Raw genomic sequence first — 27284 nt, forward strand, 5'->3', positions numbered from 1 at the left:
AATAACGCGGAGCAGCGTAGGGCCGAGCCTCCCCCGGACCCGAGGAAACCCAGCGCGGGGACGAACACCGCCCGCCGCCGCAGCTCTGGCGCCCACGCGCCGCTCCCGCCCCTCCGAGCACCGCCATCCCCGTTCCCACAACCCCGCGCGGCGCTGCCCGGCCGGGCGCTCGCCCGCCACTCGTTGCTAAGCAGGCCCGGACGCGGCCACCGCGCCTTCGTGCTCTCCCGGAGGCGGCCGGTGGCGTAGGGTGGGACGTGCCGCCCCGCCATGGAGGGCGATAAGGTGAGGGATCGAGCTGCGGGAGTCGGGAGAGCCCTCATCAGGGCCCCGCAGGATCGCGGCGCAGCTCCTCCGCCCGGTTCTGCCCCGGCCGCCCCAGCCCCGCGTGCCGGAGGTGCCGCGCCGCTCGCCGAGGTCCCCTCGTCAGGCCGGGTCTCGCTGCTGCTGGCCGCGTTCCTTGTATCTGCTCGCCCTGGGGCTCCCTGCGCCGCTCCTTCTGCTCCCGGTTCTGTTGCGCAGCGATGTCAGTTAAATGGTGGTAGTGAGAAAGTCCTTATTCTTGTAATGGAATAAACCTCGTTCCGTGTTATCCGCTGGAGGAATGGCCCTTGTTCTTTAGCTCTTCGAGAGCTCTCAAGTGGGCAAATCGTGTTGGAAATGAGAAGATAGCAGTGAGGTGGCTGCGGTCTGGAGCACGTCATGTGAGTTGGAAAGCAGCTGGGGAGCCACTGGAGCCAGAGGGAAAAAAGAGATCTGCCGTCCAGTATCTAAAGAGGTTATGTGGAAAAAGATGGAACCAAAGTCTTTACTGAAATGACCAGTGAGAGAACACAACAGCCCTAAATACCAGTGAGGGAAATTATGACATGGGATAAGGCAAACATTTTCACATTTTTCATGCTCAAACCCTGAACTTGGTTCCCCATACCTTCTCCAACCTCAGAGATACTAAAAAGTAAGTCTCTGACCTGGACTTTGAAGGTAGAAGCTGGGGGTTGAACCCAATAACATTGATACACTGATTACTTCCCAAAGGCGTGTGGCCCAGCTGTGTTTACCCACTTGGTCTGTAATACTATTGAATGGCCATCAATGAAAAAACAAAGAATTTTGAGCTTCCTGAAAGGGTTCTGTCTGTCATCATAGGCATTGGCCATGAGGTTTTATGGAAACAGCTGGTTAATCCAGTAGAAGTCCGAGCTTCAAGCCCCTTCCAAGTCTAGTCAAATCAGATACATTGCAAGAACCTGATAAGAAAGTACCTTAACACATATACATTGACTAAATCAAATTAATGTTTACATAACAAAATTTGGCATTACTTGCCATCTATATCTTGATCTTTGCCTTTGAAAAGCTATTTAAGTGATTTACTTCTCACTGAAATTGATTACTGTCTTGCTATCTTTTCTGTTCTAGAGAAGAACCAGAGAAGATACTTGGAAATCAGAAGAACTTAGGAAACATCTTTGGGTAATTTCATTTCTATTAGTTTTTTATTAACTTACCTTGTAGAGGTGACATCTGCTGACAGTCTAAACAGAGAGGTATGACTGCTTGTTCTACTTGGAACTCTGTGTTCTGGGATCTTTACCTTCACAAGGTTTTTCTGCTGTGCTTTAAAACTGCACTGGTGAATACGAACTGTACAGATTGTTAATGCATAGCTATTATCTTTCTTTCCACAATGGGCTATTCTGGAACCTGTCCAGTCCAGCTATGTCCAGCGTCTGGCACATTTAATCATTTCTAGCTATGCAAGTCATATAATATTACTGCTCAGATTTCATAATTAAGTAAATGGAAATGATACCACTGGTATGGGAATCCCATTATACAATGGGGTCTGATTTGCCAACCACCCAAATCCAAGCTACGGCTCTGCTTAATACATACATACTCAGTTTCCTACATCTACATTTTGTATTGTAGTTGCTGCTGTTATCTGTTACATTAGTCATGTGTTTTTAAGCTGGTTAATTACTTTATCCATTGGCCAAGTACACATTCATGCTGTGATCAGTAACACTATTCACATTCATCACTATTTTGCTAAAAGCTGTTTTCCAATGCTCGTCTTTCTTTCTGTCTTGTGCAGATACTCATTACTTCATTGATAATCAGTAGATACTCTACTTGTTACCTAACTTTCTGCCAATTGCATTTCAAAGCTTCCCATTAGTTCAGTGCCAGTGCTGCAGTAAGTGCTTTGTGCTTTCTAGATACTCGGTAATATTTCCTCTACTTCCACGTAAGGTAAAGCTAACAAATTTGGCTTGAAATGTTTTGGTCCCACCAGAAATAGAGTGATTGGGCTCTCATTACTGTGAAACAGATGGATAAAGTTCAATTCACTTTTCTCATTGACTGTAATCAAATAAAGTTCTATTTCTTTTGCATTAGATAAATAGCCAAAATCTTGGATGTAGCTAAACCAGTGGGAGTTTTGGAACATGCTTCAGAAATGTTCAAATATAACCTCTTATGACGTTGAAAAGATACAGGGATAGTAGCATCCTCATAGAATCTATGTCAAAAATTCTCTTTTACAACTTTTTATGTTGTGTTCTGCTTTCTGTTCAAATAAAACCTAGTCTTCTATTCTAATGGCAGTTGCAGGATGTCCAGTCATCCATCGTTGCTCTTTGTTTCTGTTATATATTTTACAAGATGGCACAGTTTCTCTACATGAGCAAAACGATGTAAGACACTCAGATAATTTTTCTGTCTGACTGTAAACAGAATAATGCACAGTTCTACTGTATTTTTTTTTACCAAAATATTTTCCCATACATTGGAAGTGCATCTTATAAATCTCACATGTTCTTTCTAACAGACTTTTTTTTTGTCTTTTTTTTGGTACATCAGGCATCGCAGTTAGAGAGTCAAAATGAAGACAGAAAGCACAGAGAAAAGAAACTGCAGAAAGAGAAGGTTGGTCATGATGTAGGCACTCATAAAGATGAACGCAAAGAAAGAGGGAAGAGCAAGGAAAGAACAAGAGAGAGACTGAGATCTGTTAAAAGAGACAGGGATAAAATGAGAGAAAGGGGAAAAGAACACCGCAGAGATCAAGACAGAGAGAGACATCAAGATAAGCTTAAAGAGTCAAGTTTAGAGAAGGAAAGATACAGTGTACCGAAAGATAAAGACAGGGAGAGCAATAGAGAACGTGATAAAATGCATAAAAGACATGAGATAAAGCAACCAGATATGCATAATGATCTGAAATCATTTGAAGGAAGAGATAAAGGACATCACAGAAGAAGAGAAAAAAGCAGGCATCGTTTGGGTGAGTTGCTTTGTGTTGCTCTTTTACTTTGAAATATTTGTTTTCTAGGTAGAAAATCAGAGAGCATGAAGACAGGCAGGTTTGAGTACCTTATGAGATACGTATCTTTGAAGAATCCTGTGGCATATATTTTATTTTTATTTTTTAATTTTGATGCTGTTTTCCCTTTCTTTGAAAAGATAATTAATTTCACTGTTTTTGTTAGTTGACTAGAATGGTAAGCACCTTCCTGCCCATACATTCTCTGCTGCTTGATGCATTTAAATCCCAAATAGTAATTAGTAGCATGTGTAGTTACTCTTACCATTATGAAAAAAACAGAAGGGTTCATCAGGAAAGTAGAAAGCTTTGTACAGAGGATTTCAACTGAGTTTTATTTGAGAAAGTTAGTGTGTTTTAGAAAGTCACTGTCAATGAAATCATGTTTTCTACATGCAGTTTTCTACAGTTAATTATGTACAAAGTGTGAGTATAAAATGTGCATTTTTTTTTTTACATATTTTTTAGAAGAGGAAAAAACAAGAGGTGAAGAGCGAGAAAGGAGACATACAGGGAAGAAGGTAAGGGAAAGGAATGCAGTGTTTTGTGATGGAGTAAGATAAGATTGTAAAATAAGAAAGAAACTGGACCAGACCACGTTCCCCAAGAGATTCAAGAGCTGCATGCAAAGCAAGGTTCTCACAAGTGTACAAAATATACAAAGAAACATGACTGAGCCATTCTATTTTAAGGAGATACTTCATTCCTTTAAAAAAAGAAGGAATTTTGGGGTTGTAAATATAGCATTATTTTTGTACAGCTTCGTTAGATTTTCTCATCTGCTATTTATGCTTTGTTGCAAGGATATTGGTAGGTATACACCTTATTTTATGATAGATAACCTAGTAATTAAATAATTAAATTTGTATGTGAAGAATATGTAATCAGAAGAGACTACAGTGTAAACTATGCAGTGCCCCTGAAGAAATACAGGAATCTGCAGTGTTGTGATCATTCAAAACTTGCTTCTACATCATTGCTTTTGAAAAAAATTGGCCAGGAGATCCATAATGGCAGTATGGAGATAGATAATTAGCAAACCTGTCTGTTTTTATCCATTTAAACAATGTATTTGTAAGATAAAACAATATTGTAGAGCTTTCTAGCTCTTCAGTGTTCTTTTTCTTATTTTGCAGGATAATAATACGAAAACCAGCATTGACGCGTTTTTAGCAGACAGATGTGGAGGAGGTGAACATGGACACAAGTTACAGAAAGATGAAGAACTGAATAAAGAAGAAAAGAAGAGATACAGGGAAAAAATAGAACATTCCATCAGGCCAGGAAAAGACAGACTTTCAAAAGAGAGAAGTCATAAATCTTACAAAAAAGAAGAGGAAGAACGACATAAGTCAAAGAGATCTGTGGAGGAACATCCCCATGGACACAGAGGACGACCAGCAGAAGATAGGAAGAGAGTAAAAAGTGGGGAAAATGAAAGAAAGAAGCTCGATCTTAGGGTTAGTGTTCTTGTTTTTACACTTAAAAGCATTACCTTATCACTTGCTCTTGTTGTTCATGTATAATTACTGATAAGGTGAACAATCAAAATAGCAGGATTGTATGTCAGCATGTTCTGAAATTTGAGGCTAAGATGGTAGATTAAAATACTGCATCTGCATTGAAGTGTTTGAACCCAGAGCTGATTCTACCCATGAAATTCAAACAGGGAACTTATGTATATGTCAGATTATTTTTTTTTAAATAAAATTCTTGATTACTGTGACATTCAAAAGTCAAGAGCAGGCTGGAGATGCATTAAGATGTAGTGACTTATTCAAATAGCTGTTGCTGAATATGCTCAGCTATGCTGATGATTCTGTTTCAGAGTCACATTCCTTTTTCTGATGTTTGTGGATAGATAAAAAGGAAATTTGTCTTGAATGACCTATTGAGTACATTTCCAGACTTTGGCATACCTTCATAATATAGACCAGAAGAGTCAAGTCAAATACTGGGAAACCATGTTAACTAGTGTAGTAACTTTAAAGTATTCTTTAAATAAGTTAATAGTTAGAGGTTGTGCTAAATAAAGGAGAAGGCTCAAGGTCCCTTTTCCTTTACTCTCCCAAGTATTTAATATGTTCAGGAGAAACTCATCATGTATATAAAATATATTTTGGTTTCTTCCTTTAACATAGCTGTAAAGAGGAGAGTATTCTGAAAATAGTTAATACACAGAACTTCTTACAAGCAGTGACCAATGTCCAATGTGTTGTTGCAATTAATTTATTATAAACCTGTTTTACTGTTAAATATCACTACTACTACTAAAATAGGCATATATACATATTTCCTTCCAGCATTTCTGACACTTGAATATTGTGATTTCTTTTACAGAAGAGTGAACACAAAACAGAGGAGGAGAATCAAGGAGAAGAAATGAGCCATGAGCATATAAGGTAAATTCAGAGATTTAAAATGAGTGTGTACTATATGGCATCTACTCAGATGCAGTCACCACTAAAACATTAAGCATGAAATCTTGATCTCATAGTATCAAGTGTTTTGTCTCCAGTATGATTTATTTTAAAATGTGCATGTTTATATTCTGTTTGTTCTTTTTTCTGCACCACGGTAGTGGGAGGAATTTTGCTGTCCTTGCAAACTACAGATATATTAATCTAGGCACTTAGCTCAGCAGACAAAAATGCTGTTGTTTTACCACCTTAAATTCACTATGTACTCGTGTGGACAAAGGTAAGGCTTATGACAAACCCTATTTTTATTGTTGCTTTTTCATCTTTGTTAGTCCGGCCGCCAGTATATACGAGCACTTTCTTCCATATTAAGAAGAACTCAGAACAGTCTCAAAGTCTGATACTCGGTTTCTGAAATAATCAAAGAAATTGTTAAGGAGCAGATGTGGTTCTCCATTTTCTGCCTGATTTTGTATTTTATTGTCCTCATAAAGAAACCCTCAGAATGAAACACCAGCTTTGAATATCAGGCCATGATTTACATAGATTAGCACATGTTATGCCAGTACTGTCTTGATGTCCAGTTGTCTGCAGGTATTAATAAAATGAATATGTATGGGCTTCAAATTTTTTTCCTCTTTCATTATTCTTTTGCATTGTTGGAATTACTGACATTACATGTGGATGAGTTTATTTTGCAGTTCTTGGCTGTCTGATCTCTTTGTGGTTTCATTCTTTTTGATCAAAAAGAGATCTATAAAATTGTTTATAGAAATATTCCTGTTTGTATTGGAAAGTTTCAGGGTTTTTTTTTAATTTGCAGGAAAAACTGATTTTTTTCTTACAAACAAGAAAAACCAACTGTGCTTTCTTCTGAGTTAACTGTTAAAACTGACATTTTGTTTTTCAGTAGGACTGGAAAAGATAAGGGAAAAATCAGTGAAAAAGAGAAAAGAGATGCAAGTCAAGAGGTAAAAATACTTGATTTTGGATCTTAAAATGTGTTTTTCTTTGGATTAATAACAATTACAGTATGTTTTTCAATACAGTGCCATTTTACCATTCTGAGGTAATATTTATGTATATTCATTTATCTTCAGATACTTATTAAACTCTCTTTTCAGATGTAGTATTAGAAAGTGGATTTATGCTGTATAAATTTGCCAAGTAGCCATATATTAATCTTTTATCAGTATCTACTACACATGAAGAAGTAATTCTCAGTAGGTGGGAGGACTTCAGGCATATGTAAGGTAAACTACAGTTACCTATAGTTTCTCTAAACAGCTGACACAGCCGAATAAAAAGTAGTGTAAGCCAAACAAAATGCAGCCAGCAGTGTAACATATTACTTACACCAGTTGCCACAAGAAAGAAGTATTTTTATAAACAGGCAGGGTGTTCATTCATTCATTTATTTGTTTTTTAATGGACAGGTGCACCTGTAGTATGCAGGCTCCATAATCTTGTGTTTATTTGGAACCATCTGTGCAGATACAGCATAATTTTGTCATGAAAAGCTTTAAAATATTCAATGATCTTTTGAGCTGTTTGTAACCATCCTCCAAAACCCACATTCTTATTTGGTGTTCGTTTTTGGTTTGTTTTTTTTTATGGTTAGAGTGCTGATGAGAGAAAATGTGGTAGCACTGATTGAAGACATGCTTTTTGTGTTCTCGTGTTGTGGGCAGCCATTTATCTTTCATACAAACTCAGATGTTTTAACTTCGATTACAGTCTGTTTTCATGCTATGAATACATCTGTTTCAAGACAGTTCTAAGACCTCTGTTACCTGTTATTCTTATGTTCTAGTTTCCTATACATTCCTGTTATTCTTGCTTTAGGACTAAAGTTTAGCTTAAATACTTTTTTAGGTTTTCTTCTCCTAATGAGTTTATAGGAGGCATCTCTGTTCGTTCTCTGACCTTCCTTTGATGATCCTTAAAATGCGAACTCTTATTCCTCCCATCATCTGAGCATCTGTCTCTCTGTTTCAGTTTGCATTCATTTGTCTTGAATATGGGTGGCCAGAGCTGAACTCAGTACAGAATGCAAATTGTCCTCAGTGCCCAGCATAGTACTGTCTGGGACATAAATACTGAGGTGTTCCTGAAAGAAGCTTTCCAACATTTTTTTAATATGCACAGTTCTTTTCACTGTGGTGGAGAGTCATGCTGGATCAACTGATTCATTCAAACTATTCTTTTCCTCCATTGTTTCCAACAGCTGAGGTTGCAGGTTGTAGCTGGCATTGCACTGATCATTAAGGCCCGGATTTAGCTCACCTTTAGGTATGAGTTGTTTGTGGTGAGGATATAAAATTCCCTGAATTACCTCTGTAATTCATGGGGAAAAATAAGTAGTTTAATTATTCTAGGTTTGGTCTTCTGCATTAATTTCTCTGTCTTCATTGGCAATAGAAGGCAAACTAGGAGGAGGCAGTCAAGCCAAATTCCACGGGGAAATTTTGACCAGTTTTGTCCAAGTTGTTCCAGATGGACAGCCTAACTAATATAATCTATTACTGATCCCAAAATTGGCCTGGGAAATGACTGAAAGTGGCAGCCAGAAGTGCTTAAGTTCTAGTTCTGCCAGTTTGATGGCTGAAAAACAAGGTGTCCATATGAGCTGTAATGCTTTGGAGATACCTCTTTGAAAAACAGGTAGTTACCAATCCGTGCTGTAGTTGCAGCTGATAGAAATGGGATTGTAGGCATTGAGTTAGACAAACTGCTGACCTGAATTTGGTGAGTTTGCAATCCCTGGTCCTGTTGCAGAGTCAGGAAGCTCTTGAACAGTCCTGAAAGGATCGAGTGTGTGACTGACTGAAGATTGAACGGATTGATGTGTGTTGGTTAAGTTTTTGGTTTGACTTTTTTATTACGCTGGGGTAATTATCATGTTAGTTATTTTAAACAAGTTCAGTAAATTAAAGGCAGCTTCTCTGAAGTTTTTTCAGGGATACCATAAATCTTACTGTGTGTAAGTATAGTAGAGAATTGAATGTTAACAAGGTTTTGTATATGTACGACTTATTTTCTCATTGCATGCATGTATCTCTTCTGGTTCCAACATCTGCTTTATTTCATCAACAAATATGCAGTATGCAGCCCTGCAGTATGATTTAGGTATAGAGATACCTTTATGTAATCCCCTAAAAATAGAACAGTTTTATTTTGTTGTTACAAAATATGATTTTGGTGATTCTGTGTAACAGTATCAATTACTGCTTTTGTTTAGGAGGTCAAAGGTACACACATCTGTCATTCAGACCCAGAGCTGGGTAACTTTTCAGCAGATTACGAAGATGATTTTGAAGTAAGTAAAAACATAAAATTGTCCCTTATTTTGAAATAATTCTGAAGTATCAAAATATTGGTTAACTTTATTTGCAGAAATGAGCTTTACTTTTATATTTTGGTGACCTTAACATGGCTATCTAAATATGGAACTAGAATGTTATGTTGAAACTCTCTACTTTGTATTTACTTAGATGCCGTTGGTGATTGGGAACCAGCTTTCTCTTTTGCTGAAGTCTTCATAAGATGCCTGTTCTGTCTGGGTGGCTTTCAATTATTTAAATAGGATTCTCTGAAAAATGCTGTACTTCTTAAATAATGGCAGCATATTACCAATTTAAGGAGGAAAAAACGCCCTCATTATTTTTTTAATGCAAAAATACATTGGAAAAAGTATTGACATATAGCAGTCCTTTCACTTATTTGTTTGACTGGACTCTCTTATTTTTAGTTCCCTTTATTTAGTTTAAAGATAAAATACTATACTAAATGAGCTTTTGTTGCTAGCTGAACCAACAGCATTGTCATCTTTGTTCAGCTAAAGTGGAATCCATCTCCACTGAGGCTAGGTCTGATGCCCACTGAGGTATCCACTGTAGTAGCCCTTTGCATTCAGTGGAGATAAGCAAGCACTTCTCAAGCTTCTTCCTATCTTTTGTTAAGTGATTTTGTGAGCATGAGATGAATTATCTTAGCTGTGTTTAAAAGAATTGTTATTATGTGCTTAAGGGTGGACTTGAAAACAGATTGTATGGACCTTAGGAAAATTTGAGGGTGCCATTGAAGGCATTGAATCTAACTAGCAAATAAACAACTTTGTATGGGTATGAAGCATTTACAGTACTGAACACCACCATGTTCTTTAAGGAATACATAATTTGCCTAAACAAATAGCCCCTACTTTAGGATATTAAAAAAAAATAAAAGGAAAAAGAATCTTAAGTGAGGCACTGAAGAATGACACTAGGGGACTTTCTTCCCTTGGTTGAAATACCAACAATATCAGCATTTTTATATGAAGTAGTTTTTATATGAAGTAGTAGCTATGTTTAAGTTCCATTCAGTCAGAGGATTTGTAGCCATATGGATGAGAATTTTGTTTTTATTAGGAATGCATTTCCTAATTTGTTAAGATGATCTTGAAGAATACATCTGTAATCCATGCTTATTAGCTATTGAAAGCTAATTCTAAAGGATTATGATGTTACTTCTAAAGGATTATGAAGATGATTTTGATGATTATGATGAAGACAAAAGCGAAGAAGGCGATACTGAAGACAAACTAAGAGAGATTCATTTTTCCAAGCCATCAGAAATTGAAGAAATTCAAAGAGCAATTAATGCAGAAAATGATAGAATCTGTACTTCACTGCCACTGAAAACCAGAAATGAAAAACAGGAACCCGTCATGGGTACGTGAGTAGGGACCAGTCTTTTTCTATTAAGTGCGTGAGTAACCCGTACAGCTTCTAAGTAAACAGGCCGTTTCTTCCTGAAGTCTGCCAAGAGGCAGAAATCTGGTCTTTTAGATGAGTCACTTGTGGTAAGTGCTGAAACTTCTCATATTGCTAAAGAATGATTCTGAGGCATTACTAATCATTGAAAATGTGAAGTATAAAAATGTACAGACTAACATTTAATATGTCTTATTTTGGGAAAGGGAAGGATGAGGAGGTCTGGATTTTGAAATGCGTTAGAACAGTTTGAGTCTTCAGGTGACATTCATTGGCCTTCTTTTAATCAAGATTGCAGTCACTGCTCTGATAGGGAAGGAGTGAAAAAAGCATTTACTGCTTACATGTGTAGTTTTGTATCACTTTTAAGGTGCAGTCTTACATTTAGTTGATCTGATATCTCTGAGTCCCAGATCTTTTTATTTAGCAAGCTACACCTGTGCTTCCCCTTTACACTCTACTTTTGTGAAAGGAGAATAGCATTGTGAACAAGAATCTTGGACAAGTTTTTACTCTAGTTATTACAGAGTATGGCAAAACTAAGATGGTCACAGAAGAAGAGCAGTGTGTTTCTTTGAGCCTTTATGGTATCAATGGATTCTCAGGTTTTCATCACAAATGAGAAACACTGCCTTGCAGGATGGATTTCTTCTTGTAGTACATTAACGCAATTCTTATTATTTTACTATTAATATGGAGCTGATAACAGAAATCTATTGAAGCTCCAGATCTAATGAAGGGTATGGAATTCTTATATGTAATGTTTATAGAGAGATCACAAATTCTGAATCACAGTACTTACTGCATTCTTGTAAATTACACTTTTTTTTTATTATAAAGTTCCAAAGTTTTGTTTTGGTTAAAATGTTATTAATCATTCTAGTAAAAAATTTAGAAGTTTCAAACCCCTTCACACTGCCTCGTAGTAAGTGCACTCTTCCTCTGAGGAAGTGAAGCATTGTGAGTCCTGTCTGGAACTTAAATATTTAGCTCCTTTGGCTTTCACCTAACCAGGGAAGAAAGTAAAAGTTAAGATGATATCAAATACTGAACTTAATACAGAATTTAATTGTTGCTTAAAAACAAAACAAAACAAAACAGTATTCAGTGTTTACATTATTCATTCAGTGGTATCAATTATGCTTCTGTTAATGAGTCTTCTGGTAGCTGTAGAGGTGAATTCTTCTTCAGAGATGTAGCATGCACCTGGTGCATTTAGTATGACTTAAAATTGGTTGTAGGTTGTTTCAGGTGTATACAGGGTAAAAGCGAACCAGCTAATGAGAGAAGAAAAGAAGAGGCACTTTCTGTATCAGTCTTCTAAAGTGAAAATGACAGTGTTCACTTGTATTGATTGACTGGTAATGGGCCATAATAAGGGGAAAAGGCTGGCCAATTACCGAAGCTAAAAGGCTTATTATACCAACAGTGTGCTAGAGGTTATGTAATATGCCATCTAGTAACTTTTTAGTAGCTTTGTGGTAATAAATATGTCATTTTTTATACTTTCGTATGGGAATGCTGAGTCACAGCCTGAACATCTGATTGATGACCTGAGGTGAGCAATGAGTCAGCCATGGGAGCACAGGTGAGGGCAATTCAGCTGTGCTGCAGGAAGGGCTGGAGCCTGGCTGCGCCTCTCCTAGGGCCATTTAAGGGCTGACTGCCAGGGGGAAAGGATCCCTTCTGGAGATCCCTCCTCTGGAGTTTTGCAGCGAGCCCAGGGTGCTGGTTAGCTTTCTATCTGTTCTCTTTTTGTCATTATAACCTGCTTAGTCAAACTCTCTTGTTTATTTCATAATTATAACATCTTTATATTCATTGATTATACAACTTTTTTCTTTATGTTTTAGTGCTGTATGAATTGTGAATTATAAGACTTACAGCGTTTTTTAATATTACAGAAACACAATACTCTCCTGCCAGAAACTCTTTTCGTGGAATATTCATGGATTTTGAAACAGCACATCAAAGACAAAGTAGCCAGAGTATGGCTAGTAAGCAGAAGTAAGTGTGTTTTAAAGAATCCATGTCAGCTGTCTACATGCAAGGTGTCTTTTTTTCATTATATTTGAAATATCTGAAGTTTAGAAACCTGTGAGGCTTAGAGTCAAATATTATTTTGTAACCTAAAAGTAATTAGTTCTTAAGCAGGCTTTGTTATATGTCATTTGACAGTGGAAATTTACCTTTGTATCAGTTTGTGTAGCATTTTATTATGCGATGAGTTGCCAGCATTGTCATTTCTCTGTGTAATTCTTCAGTCACTTAATTAGATACTGACTTACAGTGCAAAAGAGCAAGCCTCGGGGCTCTGCTGGACTGTAATTCTTGCCACGTTCAACGTGCTGTAAGGTACATACTGTTTCCAAAACAGTGTATTCCATTTTCAGAATAACACAAGTTGATGTAAAACATGTTATTACTGATTTTAAAATGGTCTAGATCTGAGACTTCTGGACTACTCTATGCTAAAGAAACCATAGCGATGGTTATTTCTTGTGGAACTTGCCAGTAGTTCCTGATTTACCTGAAGCACTGTGTATCTCTCTTATTTGCTATTAAATAAACTGCAATAGTAGTACATAAATCTAAGAATCAGTTTTATTGTTAGTACTGGATTCTGTTGCTTTGTAGCTGCTCATCAGTGGCTAGTGTTCACAGAAGAAAAATGTAATTGTCTAGGCTAACTCAAGCTGCTTAAATTTATATGTCCATATTTCATGTGAGTTCATTGGCTAGGCATTCTCAATGTACAGTGGAGAGAGATTAGGAAATTCAGGTAGGCTCTGTCTGAGGAATCGCCTGAATTATTTGTCACTCTCTCCTGATTATGGAGGGAATGTGAGCAAGCAGTTCAGATGAATAACTTCAGACAGCTGAAGTCCAGTAAAGTGAATCTGCCCATCATTGTCTGATTCACATGCCTTTCATGTGAGTGTATAGAGCACCACTTTGTAGAACCTACATGAATAGCTATGCCTATAACTTTCTTTACATGCTTAACGTGTATATAGCCTCTGAAGATAACTAGCATTTTCTTGGAAGCAGAAAAGGTTTCTAGATTTTAATACTGTGATAATAAGTTACTACCAATAAGTAGACTGACAGCATCCTATATACAAGCTGCACAGCTTTGGACTTGTGTATGTAACAGTGAGGCTAGTTCATTTAATGTAAGAATTTTCTGAATGTGGCATTTAAGATTTCTAATGAGGAAGCTATTTGCATGAGTTTGAATTATATCTCAGCAATCTGTTCCTGCAGTGGTTCTGAAGAGGTGATGTTTTAGGAAGTGGAATTAAAAATAATGTGGATAAGAAAATGCAATAAATATAATTTAGCAGCAAAAGAAAAATGTGGAAATTCTCCATATACATAAAAAAAAATCCAACAGAAAACACTGGAAGAGCCATTCCATCTTATGTTACTCTAGTCTTTTTCTTTTTTAAAGACTATCTTACTGAGAAGAAATAACAACTAAAATATATATCTGGAACACTGCTGAAGTGTGGAATTGGCCCATAACAGCATGAGTTGAATCTATACTAAGTAAATTAAAGAAATCTGATAGCGGAAAAGGGAAGAGACAACAAAAATGTTCCTATTACCAAGCAACCCATACTGTAGCATGAATGTGTACTTAAAGCAGTAAACTTTTGGAATGTAAATGTCTTAATAATTTTATGACATCAGAATGGATAGATTATTGTGTCCATTGTGACAAAGATTGATTATTTGTTTTTTCATCAGCCACATAGCTGCACGAGTGAAGCCGTAGGGTTTCAGACAGAGAAATGGATTTTTAAATAGTGCTAACGCAGTAAATCAAGTTACTTTTCTTGTGGAATGCAGTGTACTTGGTTTCAGCTAATTTTGTGTTTCTCTTTTGAAATGTATTCTACAGAAAACGGAGTGCAGAGCTTCTCCCACTTATTGATCTGGACTTTTCAGTTAGTTTTTCTTTATTGGATTTGCCTCCTGTAAATGAGTATGACATGTATATCAGGAACTATGGTAAAATGAACACTAAGCAGGTAAGTAACAAATGTAATATTTCCATCCTGAGAATGTCTTTTCTTGTTTTGGAGGGTAGTTCCCCTTGCAAAATGAAGATATTAAAGCTAATGACATAGCTCATTAATAAATTGTTACTTTTCATGTCTAGTCTTTTATTACCATAAAGCAATAATATTAAAGCTTTTGGGCCAAATAGGCCATTTCCTTTCTGCGCTAGAAGGGATCTTCCTTCCCTGTTTTATAAAGGACTTTCTGTGTGTTTTTGGCTCCCTGTCCCATGTGTTTTGGCTTTAGTCTATACGCATAATATGAAGCGTTTTGTATTTTTTCAGTAGGTCAAATGGTCTTGGGCAAAATGTGTTTAAATGTGTGTGGCTGCGCTGTTGGTGTTGATGTGCTTAGATCTGAATTCAGGAACTGAAGAGAGAGCACTTCAACTAAAACATGAATATTTCTATGTACTGTGTTGTCCTTCTTAGCTGTGTTACTCATCTCACTTTGTCTTTATACTTCAGGCCTATGTTCAGTGTAACGAGGACAATCTTGACAGAGACATTCAGACTGAGGAGGTTGAGACATTGGAGAAATGGACACAGCATCCAGGAGAAAGTGCCCTTGTATCTGGAGGTGAATAATGTTTAATGTTAGTCAATTATAGGTATCTGCACGTAATCTTACTGTACTGAATCTTCCTAATGTCAGGACTTGTAATGTGCTGACAGAAACCTGCTGTAGGCACTGAGTTCCTTGATGGAGAGAGTGGAGAATATGTGGCAGAAATAGTTTCTTCCTCCTGGATTGTTTGTAGTGGATATGACTCCCCAGTAGAGCATGTTGTTCAGTACTATAGTTGCTTCTGAAAAGAAGCAGATTCCTGCCTTTCTCCTTGTGTTTAAAACACTGTTGTTATTGTTTTAATTGATTTCCTTTTAAGTCAAGCTTCACGTTTCTTTCTGTTGTTTTGTTGGGTTGTTTTTATTTTCCTAGGTCCCATAAATGGCCAGGAGATGTCAGCAAATGGAGCTCAATCGCCCAAAATTGATTCACTAAGATTAGCAAATTTCCTTCGATCAGCAGCCCAGGTATACTTACATACTTAATATCCTTTATGAGTCGTGTGCACAAAGATACAGTGTGGCAGGTCACTCACAGTATTTGTTCTGTCTAATCTAAATAATTTACCTAAATAGTACTTCCTATCAGTGAGGCTAATCTCTCTGTAAAGGCATGGAACCAGATCTGTGCTAAGATGTATTTGCAAAAGTATAAAGTAAACATGAGAGTTGGTGAAGATTTATTAAATTAATTTGCTTTTTGAAGCTACAGTAGGAAAACTGAAAGATGACTCTTTTACTTCTATAAATGTAATTATGTTTGGAAGGTGATTGCTGTTTTGCTAGAGGAAGATCAAGCTGCAGCACAACCCAGATGGAAACAAAGATCTCAACAAACCAGTCTGTCTATTAGTGATAGCTGTTTCCAGTTAAATACTAACCAACCATTCCTCCATGGTAAGGGAACTTTATTCTACACTTCTTAGTATACAGTTTGAGCTCTTCCTTTTGCAAAATATCGTGCTTTTTATCATAACTGAGGTACAAACAGCACATATCAGGATATAGATGATGTAATGCTAATTTTAATTGTTCTAATCTTGCTATAACTCGGTACAGAGTGGTTTCACACAGGTTACATCCTAGCTGCTGCAGAACCAGAAGTATAGCCACTGATCAGCATGATGTCCTGTTGTATCTTCTTGCACTGTTGGTGAAAGGCCATCTCACAGGGTGTCATTTCATGTAGGCTCTTTAGACTGAAAGTAGGGTCAAAGTAATAAAGCAAAGTCACCGAATGGGGAAAAATATAGCCTGATATATTTGAAGTGCGCTGTGTCTTCCCCACATGAACTGTAAAAGTTCAAATGAAAAGAGAAAAGAAAAATGAAAAATAAAAATCCAGAATTGTGAAGAAGGCCTGTTATAACCCCAAAATGTAGGTATCCTAATATGAGCATGTGAGATGAACAAGAATTCTGTGCTGTTTCCTATTTGAGACTCAGCTTAATTTTCAGTGTACATACTGACATCAGATCAGACTCTTTCACTGGCTTACTTACACCCAGAATAATCATACTATTAATTTCCTAAATCTATTCCTTTTTGCTTTCTACTCCTTTCTCTTGGATTCCTTCTCTGACCCCTCCTCTCTTCTTGAATAGCATTAAAAGCAATCCACTCTTAATATTCTTCATATTTGTGTTAGCTTATTTAGCTGTTGTTATGGCAGCTAAGTATGATTTTGCATCTCCAGTGATTTCTTTTTTCTTTCTTTTCTTTCTTGATTTTTTTTTTTTTTTTTTTTTTTTTTTTTTTTTTTTCCCCCCCAATGTTTTAGACCGGAAGATATCCTGCCTATATGTCTCTCAAGTTCAGAGGCAGGCACTGCTTTCTGTTCACGGATTACCTGAAAAAGCAGGTGTTGCTTTACTGAACAGAAAGAGCATCATATGTGTTTGGAACATTTGGCAGCCCTCCAGTCCTCAGAAAGTTTTAATATGTGACTCCGAGGTATGTTTTAATAATGTTTTATAGTTGAATAGATAACACTATTATATATATTCTGTGTTGTTGGTTTTTGGGGGTTTTTTGTCTGGCTGCAAGATACAGCAGCGTCTTAAAAAGAAACCAAAAACAAAAACAAAAAACAACACTTTTGAGCCTAGTGAGCAAACAGTATTCTACTTAATACTAGAATTTAGTGGTGATCTTTGTTTTGCTGTTGCTTTTGTAATGTTGGCTGCATTTAATGGTTTAAATGTGAACAGAAGTAAAACAGGGGGATCAGATGTTGTCAGGACATCTTGTATCATAGAGAGGAGTAACAGTTGAATTACTTCCTTTGGCTTTGTGGCAGGGCCTGCAGGTTACACAACTGTCTTGACAAGTGAGGGCCTACTAGAAGTTTTGTGTCCTACTTTTAACTGAATTGTCCTCCTGCAGCACACACCTGTAATCTGTCTTTTCTGGATGCCCTAGAGGAACGTATTTCAGACTTACAAATCACTGATCTTTTCCATTGTATCAATGATGTATGTTTTTCCTACTTAACAGGTCTTATGTTGCTGCTTTAGTCCCAGTAAAACAACGTTAGTTTTTGCTGGAACAGTGGATGGTTCATTGTTGGTGTGGGATCTTCGAGAAGACACAAGAATGCATCCTCACATCACATTCAGTGAAACTGATTGGACGTTTAGGGTTCCAACGTTCTCCACTGGTTGGTATAAATGTACTCTCATTAGTCACTCTGTGGACAGTGAAGCAGTTCCACTACAAATAAATACTACAAATGATCAAACCTAATTTGTTCACAAGCGTATCTAATTGCAGCACCATGTTGAAGTACACGTGAATTGGTTGTTGATAGACTTTTGATTTCTCTTAGTAGAATGAAGATATTTGGACTTGTGTTGCACAGTGGGCTGGTAGTCAAACACATGGTGAACTGTTTATGTAGGGATAGCTACTGTCAATTAAATAATACTTTGGAAAAGCCATTTTCTTTCAACTTTCAATTTTGTCTTTCCTATTTTGTAAGCAGTGATTTATGTTTTCCTCTGTTGCTTATGAAGATTGAAATTAATATAGTTCTCTTTGTGGTGGCTCTGAAATGGAAGATTTTAATTAAATGTGTGATAAAGCAACATAAATGCTGCAACAGTAATTTGGAAAATTAGCAGTGCAAACTAATGATGAAACACTGATTTATCTAACAGTGTTTTGCTAATTTAGAAATCTGTTTGCAGTATTGTATTTTTACTTTCTAAAAGTAACTTGTAAAGACTTTTTAAAAGCAACTCGGTACCGAGTTCATTATTTGGGCATATCTTTGTCATCATTTTCTACTATAAGCTAAAAAGTGGTTAGTTTGTTGTTTTTGTTGAAAGTAGTGTAATGTTTACTTTGAATTATTCTTATTTACAGATGGTATTCTAAATTCAGTCAACCACACCTCTCCTATACTAGCAGTGGAACCTGTCTCAACTCTGTATGCTGAACAGAATTATGGTCTCGCAAGCCTCTTTCATCAGGAGGGTAGGTAAAGTGCTCTGCAAAGAATCAGTATGTCTGAGTCTTTAGGTGTCTAGTAAAATAAATATGTCCTAGCCACATTCTAGGGTTTTTTAAATTGCCTTCTGCCTTCTAAGTTCTTTTTAGTATCAGTTACATAAAACGTTCTCATTTATTTTCTGTTCTGACTTGTGTTCATTCAGCGCAGTTTCACATCAGATGAGAGTGCTTGCTTGTAATAATGTCCATTTTCAAGACAATATCTTGTTCTTCCACAACAAGTGTTACCACTTAAAAACTGCTTTATGGAAGTTTTAATCCTTCTGTAATGTCCAGAAATTCCAGTCCATATCATTAAAGCAACATGTTCTTATCTGACAGTTCTTAAAATGTGTGACACTAATGGGTGCTTCTTCCTGCGCCTTTTGCCTAAAGGACCAGCCTTCATAAAGGGGCTTTTATCCTTATGTTCCCAAATTCTCAGGCAGTGTGATAAAGGAGACATTGTTAATTCCATTGCAAGAATACAAAAGTTTCAGAGAATGCATTAATCCAGGAAATGTTGAAAATCCTTTGATGTCGTTTAGGATGAAGGTGATTGCATGGATATGAATTGTTATTGTTCTTCCGTAGAAATGTCAGGCCCTCCGTTTCAGATAGCTTCAATGGATGAAAATGGAATCCTTAACACGTGGGTGAGTAACATGTATATTGAAAAGGTAGAATATAGCATCAGAATAATAATAAAAAAAAAAAAAGCAATGCAAATTTTGCATTTCTGATGAGAATTTCATCTCTGCAAAATACAGCATTGCTGGCCTTTCTGATGGAGTTCTCCTCAAAATGTTTGACCTGACTCCCTAATGCTAGGCAAAGCTATTAACAGGAACATCACTAAACATGCAGTCAGTAGTTCTGCTTCATTGGAGCACGTTCAGTTATTTCTAACAGTTGAACAATGGACCTTGGCTGTTATTCGTGCACTTTATTTTGTTTGAATCGCAGTGGTTTAGAGAGTGTGCTGAATGTATGGGAGAAGTCATGTTTGTAATTTATATGAAATAAATGCTGAAGAGGCAAAATGTAGAAATCTCTGGATAAGATTATCCTGCTGGTTTTTTTTGATTCCCTGTTAAACCAACGTGGTGCCAGCTACCATCCTAGGTAAGTATAGGAAAAGATTTCCCATTTTCTGCCTTCCTCTAGGGAGTTCCTGGTGGGCATGTGAAACTATTTTTAGCATTGCAAACATTGACAGGGAGTAGAGAGTCTACCTGTAGTGGTTGTAAGGTTAGACTTTAAAGGAATGTTTAGGTAGGTATGTCATACATTATTACAATCATTAAAGAACTTTAAGGCCTGGTAAGTATTTGTTTTTTAATGTTGAATATTGACTTTACAGGTAGTTGTAGAATTACAGAAAGTGGATTTAGCTGGTTCACAAACTGATTTAGGTAAGTACTATGTAAAGCTTTTGATAATGTGAAGTTACTGAGGAGGAAGAGTGGTCTGTGGTGACAGCAAATAATGTAGGAGAAAGCAACATTGTTGACAAAAAGATTCATTCTGAATAGGGCATACCTTTGCTATTTTGGGATGAATGGTTGGTATCAGGAGCCCCAGCTTCACTACTGTGTGAATCTCTTCTGCTAATTCTGTGCTGCTGATCGCCACCACAGACGAGCACATTTCTTGTAATGACAGAGTATTTGTGTGTCCTCATCAACTTGTCTTAAAGAAATATGAGATTTTGTGCTATTCTTCATCTGTCTTCAGTGTCAACCAAATTTGTATATTGCTATTGTTGTTACCTGTATCTCCATTTCAAAAATGATGGTGAAAGTTCTCGGTGAGGTATTTGATTCAGTGTGAGAAAGGAGATTCTGTGAAAGGAAAAGGGAAAGTCCTCACTGTGTAACCAAACAAAGAAAAATATTTTGTTCTTGGAAAAAATGTGGACTTGCATATTTACCTGTCTGAAAATGGCTGTGATTAAAATTCTGGTCTGGTTTTGAGCACACGTAAGCAGGTAAGCATTGCTAACTAGAATTGTTGATCAGTTTTGTTTTATAATTTCCTGTGCCTTACCTGGATGTGTTAACTGGTAATGCTGGGTATTTCTGTCTGAAGAAGAGTGCATTTTAAAGCTATGGTGGTGGGCTGAACACAACTTTAATTCTACTGCCATTCATTTTCATTTGCAAGAACTTCTGGAGTTTGAAGAATTTTGGTCAGCAGTAACAAGTAACACGGGATAACTTCTTGTAACCATTCATACTGTCTCGTTACTGTAATTAGTTGTGAGGGACCAAGGCAAAGGTTAGAACTCTTTAGATTTTAATTCGGAAACAAATTGTTGTAAATGACATAAAGTTCTTGCATATTAACATATTAGAAACTACATCTACAATAAACAGTTTTATTATGAAAGCATTTCTGTGATAGCTTTGGTTTTACTTTGAGTGCGTGAATCAGTTTGAATAATTCATTTCTGTAATTTTAGGCTTAATTCCTGGAGGGAAAGTGAAGTTAGTACATAGCTCTGCCATGGAACTGAATAAGAGGTAAGAAAATGGGGGCATTTGGATTTTACATATGCATCTCAAAAAGCTAATTTTCCCTACACTTCATTGATTTACTGTTACATAAGGGGTATTTCACCATATTTACATTATTTTTTATGTTTTTTTTTTATGCCTAGATTTCCTAGAGCTATCCATGCACGTTTGGATTAAGAGTTTCTGTAGTATACGTACATAGCTTTAGGGGAGAACTTTTACTATATTCTTCTCATCTTTGACCTGTCTGTTTTTCCTAGTCTTTTCCCAAAGGATGTGTGCCTGAGAATGCCTCAAACACTGACAGTTAAATTTCTGCCATCTGATCCAAATCATTTCATTGTTGGAACAAATGTTGTGAGTAATATGCTGACATTCACTTTGCTGTCATTTTTGGTTTTGGGTGTGAACCCATTTAATTGGATTTTTATCACAAGACTGTGGATAAAATTTTTAATTTGAGAATACTATCAAAATATGGTTACTTTTGCCAACTATTAATAACCTTTAAAGGTAGCTGTTTTGTGAAGTGAATACATAAATGTCAACTTTTGAATTACTAACATTATCTTGTAATACTGATAATGCAAATAATTTTTGCTTTGTTTTGTTTCTGTAGGGCCTGGTAGGCCGTGGTACAAGACATGATGTAAAAGTTCTTCCAAAGCTATTCAGACCCCAGGAGAGTGGGATAAGATCAATAAGCATCAATGCAATTGATTTCTTCCCTTATGGAAAGCCACTCTTTTTGGTATGAAAACATTTTTACTTAATGCAAGTTTATTTTTAATTTCGTATCAAGGGAAATTTTCCAGTGTGACAAATCTAACTAGATGTGTTAATTGATTTATTTAGCTAATTCCAGCTGCAAAGAAGGGTGGCAAACAAATATTGTCCTGATGTCCTAACTTTGCTTATGTACAGGGTGGAGGATGTGAGGCTCACAAAAACAAGTGTCAATCTCATGGATACCTTTGGCTTTGTACCTTATTCTGATGTTACTGAAATTCAGCATTACTAGCAGGACTTTTGCAGTGATGGTGCTTAAGCTGTTTTTCACTCTTATTTGTGTGTATTTCAGTAAGGTAATCATTTTGGAAATAAGATACCTGTGAAAGAAATGTCTGTGGGCATTCCTTGTCATATTTTCCACTTCATGGTCTTGCAGCTGGCCTGCTGACAACCCCTTTCTCTTGGGGTATGCCTGGCAGCAATAGCATCCTGCATGTAATCAGGTGTCTTCAAACCCAGCTCTGCAGTTCCTATTGACACACAGTATTTTACTCATCTCCCTTGTGGTAGTTTATTCAGTGTAAATTGACTCTAGCTCCATATCTACTTTCTATCTACTCATCCCTGCATATACTTGTACTTGATCCTCTCTTAAATAATGCATATTTCTAAATATGCTATGATTTACATGACTTCCTTGGGATTGCTTGAGGTATAAAATGTATTTGGCCACAGTGTACCAGTGTATCTTGTGTCACTGTGTGCAGTTCTCAGAGCTTTTGTGTACCTGTGTGGAAGTTTTTTCCTTTTTCACAAGTGTATGTATTTGAAGTGATACTGATCTAGAGTTTGTATTTGAAGAATCCTTATGACTGCGAGTACAATTTATAGAGTCATCTTTAAAAGTAATTGTCATCTGAAAATCCTAAGTCTTCCTAAAGTGAAGATGAAGGCCACAGGATAACAAAATGTCTGGAATCAGTGAGAAACAGTCTGTTTTCCTGAAAACTGCTCCTGGTTTTACAGTTTACCTGTGTCACTAAGTAGCCTTCTGAATTGATCTCAAGGCTCAGACCTCAACCTGGGTCAGACTGCTGTCACGTTGTGCTGATCATAGCAGTGAAATTGATAGTTTGAGAACTTTTAAATGGGAAATTGGAGCTTCCTCCCAAGATCAGTGGATTTGATTACTCTATTATACTCAGTGCAGACTTGCTGCTTTTGAACTCAAGGTCACATTAAAAGTTAAAATCTGGATAGTCTTTACAGTGAAATATGAATAGGTGTGTGCCACCCAATTCAGATAGCTAATTTTATTTATATGCCTGGAATTGAAGCCATTTTTAACCTGCTTGTTTCCTTCTTTTTGACAATGGTATAGGTTGGCTGTTCAGATGGAAGCATTAGATTGCACCAGATGACATCAGAGTATCCCCTCATGCAGTGGAATGACAGCACAAATGGGCAGCCAGTTATTGCCCTGCAGTGGGCTTTAACAAGACCTGCTGTGTTTTTTGTCCTCGACGCATCGTCTAATATTTACATCTGGGATCTTCTGGAAAGTGATTTGTTTCCTGTGGCAAAGCAAACTATTCCGTCAGAGAAGTAAGTACGTTACAGTACTATATTTTATCAAAATACTCATATTCTTATGATCTACGTTTTGTTTAGAGTTTGGGTGGAGATTTCTTAACATTAAATATTCATTACACTGTGCTTTTCTAATTGTATTTTTAAACTTGTGAAACTTAGAGAAACTGCATCTAGAGCAATTTTAGTCTGTACTTACGTACATATTATTTTATACAGTCTGACAAAGAAGTAGTGTTAGTATAAATCAAAATCAGAAATAATGTTATCACTGGCACAGCTGTTTTTCTGTATGTGGAAACGTTGCTGTTTACATGTGGAGGAAAGTGTTACCTCCACTGAAATCAGTGGACTGCTTGAGGACAAAGGTAACTTTCTGAATCAGGATCAGCCCCAAAAATGAACGAGATTTATTGGAGGATATTTTAGATTCCTGTATACATAAAGTTATTCAACATAAAGATAGATATTGAGCTCATTGACACAAACAATATTATTTTTGGCTAGCGTACATTCACCAAGACTAAAACCAGGGCAGTCTCACAGTGCTGTTCCTGTAGTGAGTTACACTCACAGCATACGTAGGTATTCTATAGATTGATCCATAGTCAGTTCAATTTAGCCTTTCTGAATTACAGTCTTGAGGATTGTCTTTCTTCCCTGCTGGGAACACTCCTGGGACAATCTCTCTTCCTTAGGCTTAAGTTATTTTGGTGAATATCTTTCTAACTAAAAGTATTCCTTATTGGTTTTCCAGCTATAGATAGCAAAGTGCTGCTAATTTGGGAAGTAAATGTATTTTTTTTTAACTAGTTCTACTCTGTAAGTAATATTAATATTATCATAGTATAGTATCATTAATATTATCATAGTTAATATTCCTCTAGAGAGGAATATTACACTATGATAATGAGAATATACCAGGAATCATTTAGATAAAGATAAGTAACTTGCGAAAACACTTTGTCTCAATTAATCATAGCACCCTCCTCTTCCTCCTTTTGATTTCAGTGTTATAACTATGGCTCTACTTGGAGAACCAGAAAAAACAAATGGATTGTTAGGAATTGTGCTGGCCAACAACTCTGGAGAGATAGACATTCACTATATAAAGAAGAAGTGGGCATTACCTCAGCCAGAGGAATCTGAAAAACTCAATTTGATTCTGTTGCGCTCTTGTTAGAAGCAGAAAACAGTTTGGTACAAAATATTTCTCATTTTTGATGGCATTTAAAAGATTTGTAGCATAACTTTGTATATTACTTGCATATATTTTAAATAAAATCTGTGTATTACTTCAGTTGAAAATATGAATTTTATTCTAAAAATGACAGAATCAAATTTTGCTTATTGTACTAAAAAAAGATGATCTGTATTTTTGTGTTGAAAGAATTTTAGATTTGTATATTTTCCAAAAATTCTTCAAATATATTCCTATTCCTATTCCACTACTGTTTTTCGTTATTCCGTTCAGAAGGAAATGATTGCAATCCTTTGTCTAGCAAACATAAAATTTTCCCTCTGTGTGAGCAACCTGAATACGTTGCAGCTTTATCTCTGGTCTTTTACACAATAATGCTTGGTAAAGCTTTTTTTATCTGCCTGAAACCACTGTGCAAACAAATTCACACTCCACAATGCATTACTGCTGATTTCATCACGCAACCTTTGCAGAATGAATACCTGGAAGCTCAAGTTGTCCTGATAGATACACTGAATCAGACACTGGAGGTGATGTGCTTGGGACACTTACTGAAATTCTAAATCCTTTGGGATTTCTAATGTAAACTAACCTGTTTAATCCTGTAAATCATTTTGAAGGCTCTTACAGTGAGAAAGAGGAGAGTTTTCTGTAACATTCTACTTATACACTGTTGGTAAAGTTTGGAACAAAATCACCCACAGCAAATGTCCTTAATTTTTGTAGCCTTTCCAACTCGTCATTTAAAGATTATAAAATAAAATGTGGTTTTATTTTAAAAAAAAATTTTAAATTTTTAAAAAAGTTTTAAATCCCCAGAGATTTGGGGAAGAAAATGACAATTGAAAGATAATGTTTTCTGAACTTAGTGGATGTACATTTCTGCAATGTACTTCATCTTCTAAAATAGTCTGAAACAATTTGTAAATTCTAATTAATTCATTTCAAACTTTTTGTTTCTGTATAAACTGTTCCTTAAATTGAGCAAACTCAGAGTGGCCACATGGTGGTGCCAAGCCACTGCAGTAAGAAGTGAGTGCCTTAGATAATCAACAATATCCCACTCTAAGACTGAACTTCTATTCTTTTACACATTCTCTTCTCCTCAAAAACAAGATGGAATCATGGGATCACCAAGGTTGGAGAAGACCTTTGAGATCATCCAGTCCAACTGTCCACCTATCACCAGTATTTCTCACTAAACTCTGCTCCTCACTATAGCATCTAAATGTTCCTGGGTCACCTCCAGGGCTGGTCACCCCACCACCTCCCTGTGCAGCCCATTCCAGTGCCTGACCACTCAGAGAGCTGCAGGGCAGAGCCTGGTGAAGTACAGGTGTGGAGTATAATATAGTTCAGAGATCTGTGTTCAGCCATAGCTTTGCTAACGGGCACGAAAAAGAGCGACTTCTCATATTCATTGTGGGGTTTCTCCAGTAACCTATTTGTCATGCAGGAGCATCTCAGCAGTAGTTGCTTTGCTTTTCTTCCTTTCAAATGTACTTTCATGTAAGCATTTTTGTCCATGAGTCAGAAAAGTAGCAAGTATTGGTATGCTGCAATGCAAGAAAAGCATTCTATGCATAAGGGCTTGTAAAATTGTTTCAAGCAAAACAGTACTTAATTTTCCATCCACCTCTTCTAATGATTGTGAAGTTAATATTGCTACCATAACTTACTGGATTTTTCTTAAGTCTCAGAAGCAAGCAAAATTGCAAGTAATTAGAAATGAAAAGCTTAGCTGGAAGAAGCCCACTGTTAATTCCTAGGTGTGTTCATATCCATAGCATTTTTCTTGGCAGTTTTGGTGTATGTACATATACAAACACATTCTACTGAACAATCTTTATTTAGGAGGTAAATACTGCTGTTGTGAAACATTTAAAATGCTCTCAATAATAAATATGTGTGTTTCACCTTTGGGCAATTTTGGAATACGTATTTTTCACAGAATCAACTGTGGTTAAAATGCACTGACTCATATAATAGAAACTTAACGCTCAAATGCCATAAAAGCCAAATCACTATCCGCTCATATTAGTAACTATTATAAAGTATCACCTCTAGATCATAAGCCAGCAATCCTGACAGCAAAGCTGAAATATTTTAAATATGCAAAATGCCAGAAAGTTTTGGACAAAGTTCTGCTTTTATTTTCCACTTTATGAACATGCTTTGAAAGCTTTTTCTATTTAGAACATAAATATTAATAGTGTTTTTATTGGATTTTGTCATCTCACAGATGGGAAAATTAAGTTTTCAGTAGCTAAATAAGTTAACAGGAACAGAATTCTTGAATCAGATGGCTCATTTCTTACAACTGTTTTAAAATGCTATTATTAATCTGTCAGCCTATATTTGCTGTCAAGATTGGGAGAACAGGAATAGCATGACTCTGCTTTTGTACCAGAATATTTATTTCTAATTGCACTGAATGTGACCATCCTACCAAATACAATTTTGCTTTAATTAATCATAGCTGTCATTTAGCTAGGATGTGAAAGGCACAGGAGCACCATAGCTTCCACAGCAAAGGGGGGATGCTGAAACAGCTAGAGTATGTATAGCAGAACATAGCTAAATCATAAAATTATTCTTTTTATGGGCA

General features: G+C 36.6%; 1 protein-coding gene across 5 annotated transcripts; it reads left to right on the forward strand.

Annotated features, from left to right (window-relative positions):
* Positions 1-27133, forward strand: DYNC2I1 (dynein 2 intermediate chain 1). Of its 5 annotated transcripts, none has more exons than XM_048950674.1 (24): positions 1-285; positions 1423-1476; positions 2872-3295; positions 3803-3855; positions 4471-4794; positions 5675-5736; positions 6665-6725; positions 8996-9073; positions 10271-10466; positions 12413-12515; positions 14416-14545; positions 15044-15155; positions 15516-15610; positions 15910-16039; positions 16923-17095; positions 17639-17801; positions 18509-18619; positions 19229-19290; positions 19998-20049; positions 21099-21159; positions 21414-21510; positions 21773-21904; positions 23267-23494; positions 24487-24600. In XM_048950674.1, the coding sequence occupies exons 1-23, from the start codon at positions 271-273 to the stop codon at positions 23492-23494; spliced, it is 2916 nt and encodes a 971-aa protein (XP_048806631.1). In that variant the 5' UTR covers positions 1-270; the 3' UTR covers positions 24487-24600. The 5 variants fall into 5 exon arrangements, with proteins under 5 accessions (XP_048806631.1, XP_048806629.1, XP_048806630.1 ...); XM_048950672.1 differs by having other exon boundaries at positions 8-285; positions 23267-23490; positions 24487-27133; XM_048950673.1 differs by having other exon boundaries at positions 9-285; positions 6668-6725; positions 23267-23490; positions 24487-27133.
* Positions 27134-27284: the final 151 nt, after the last annotated feature.

This window comes from Lagopus muta, chromosome 7, assembly GCF_023343835.1.
Source record: "Lagopus muta isolate bLagMut1 chromosome 7, bLagMut1 primary, whole genome shotgun sequence".
Taxonomy (NCBI): domain Eukaryota; kingdom Metazoa; phylum Chordata; class Aves; order Galliformes; family Phasianidae; genus Lagopus; species Lagopus muta.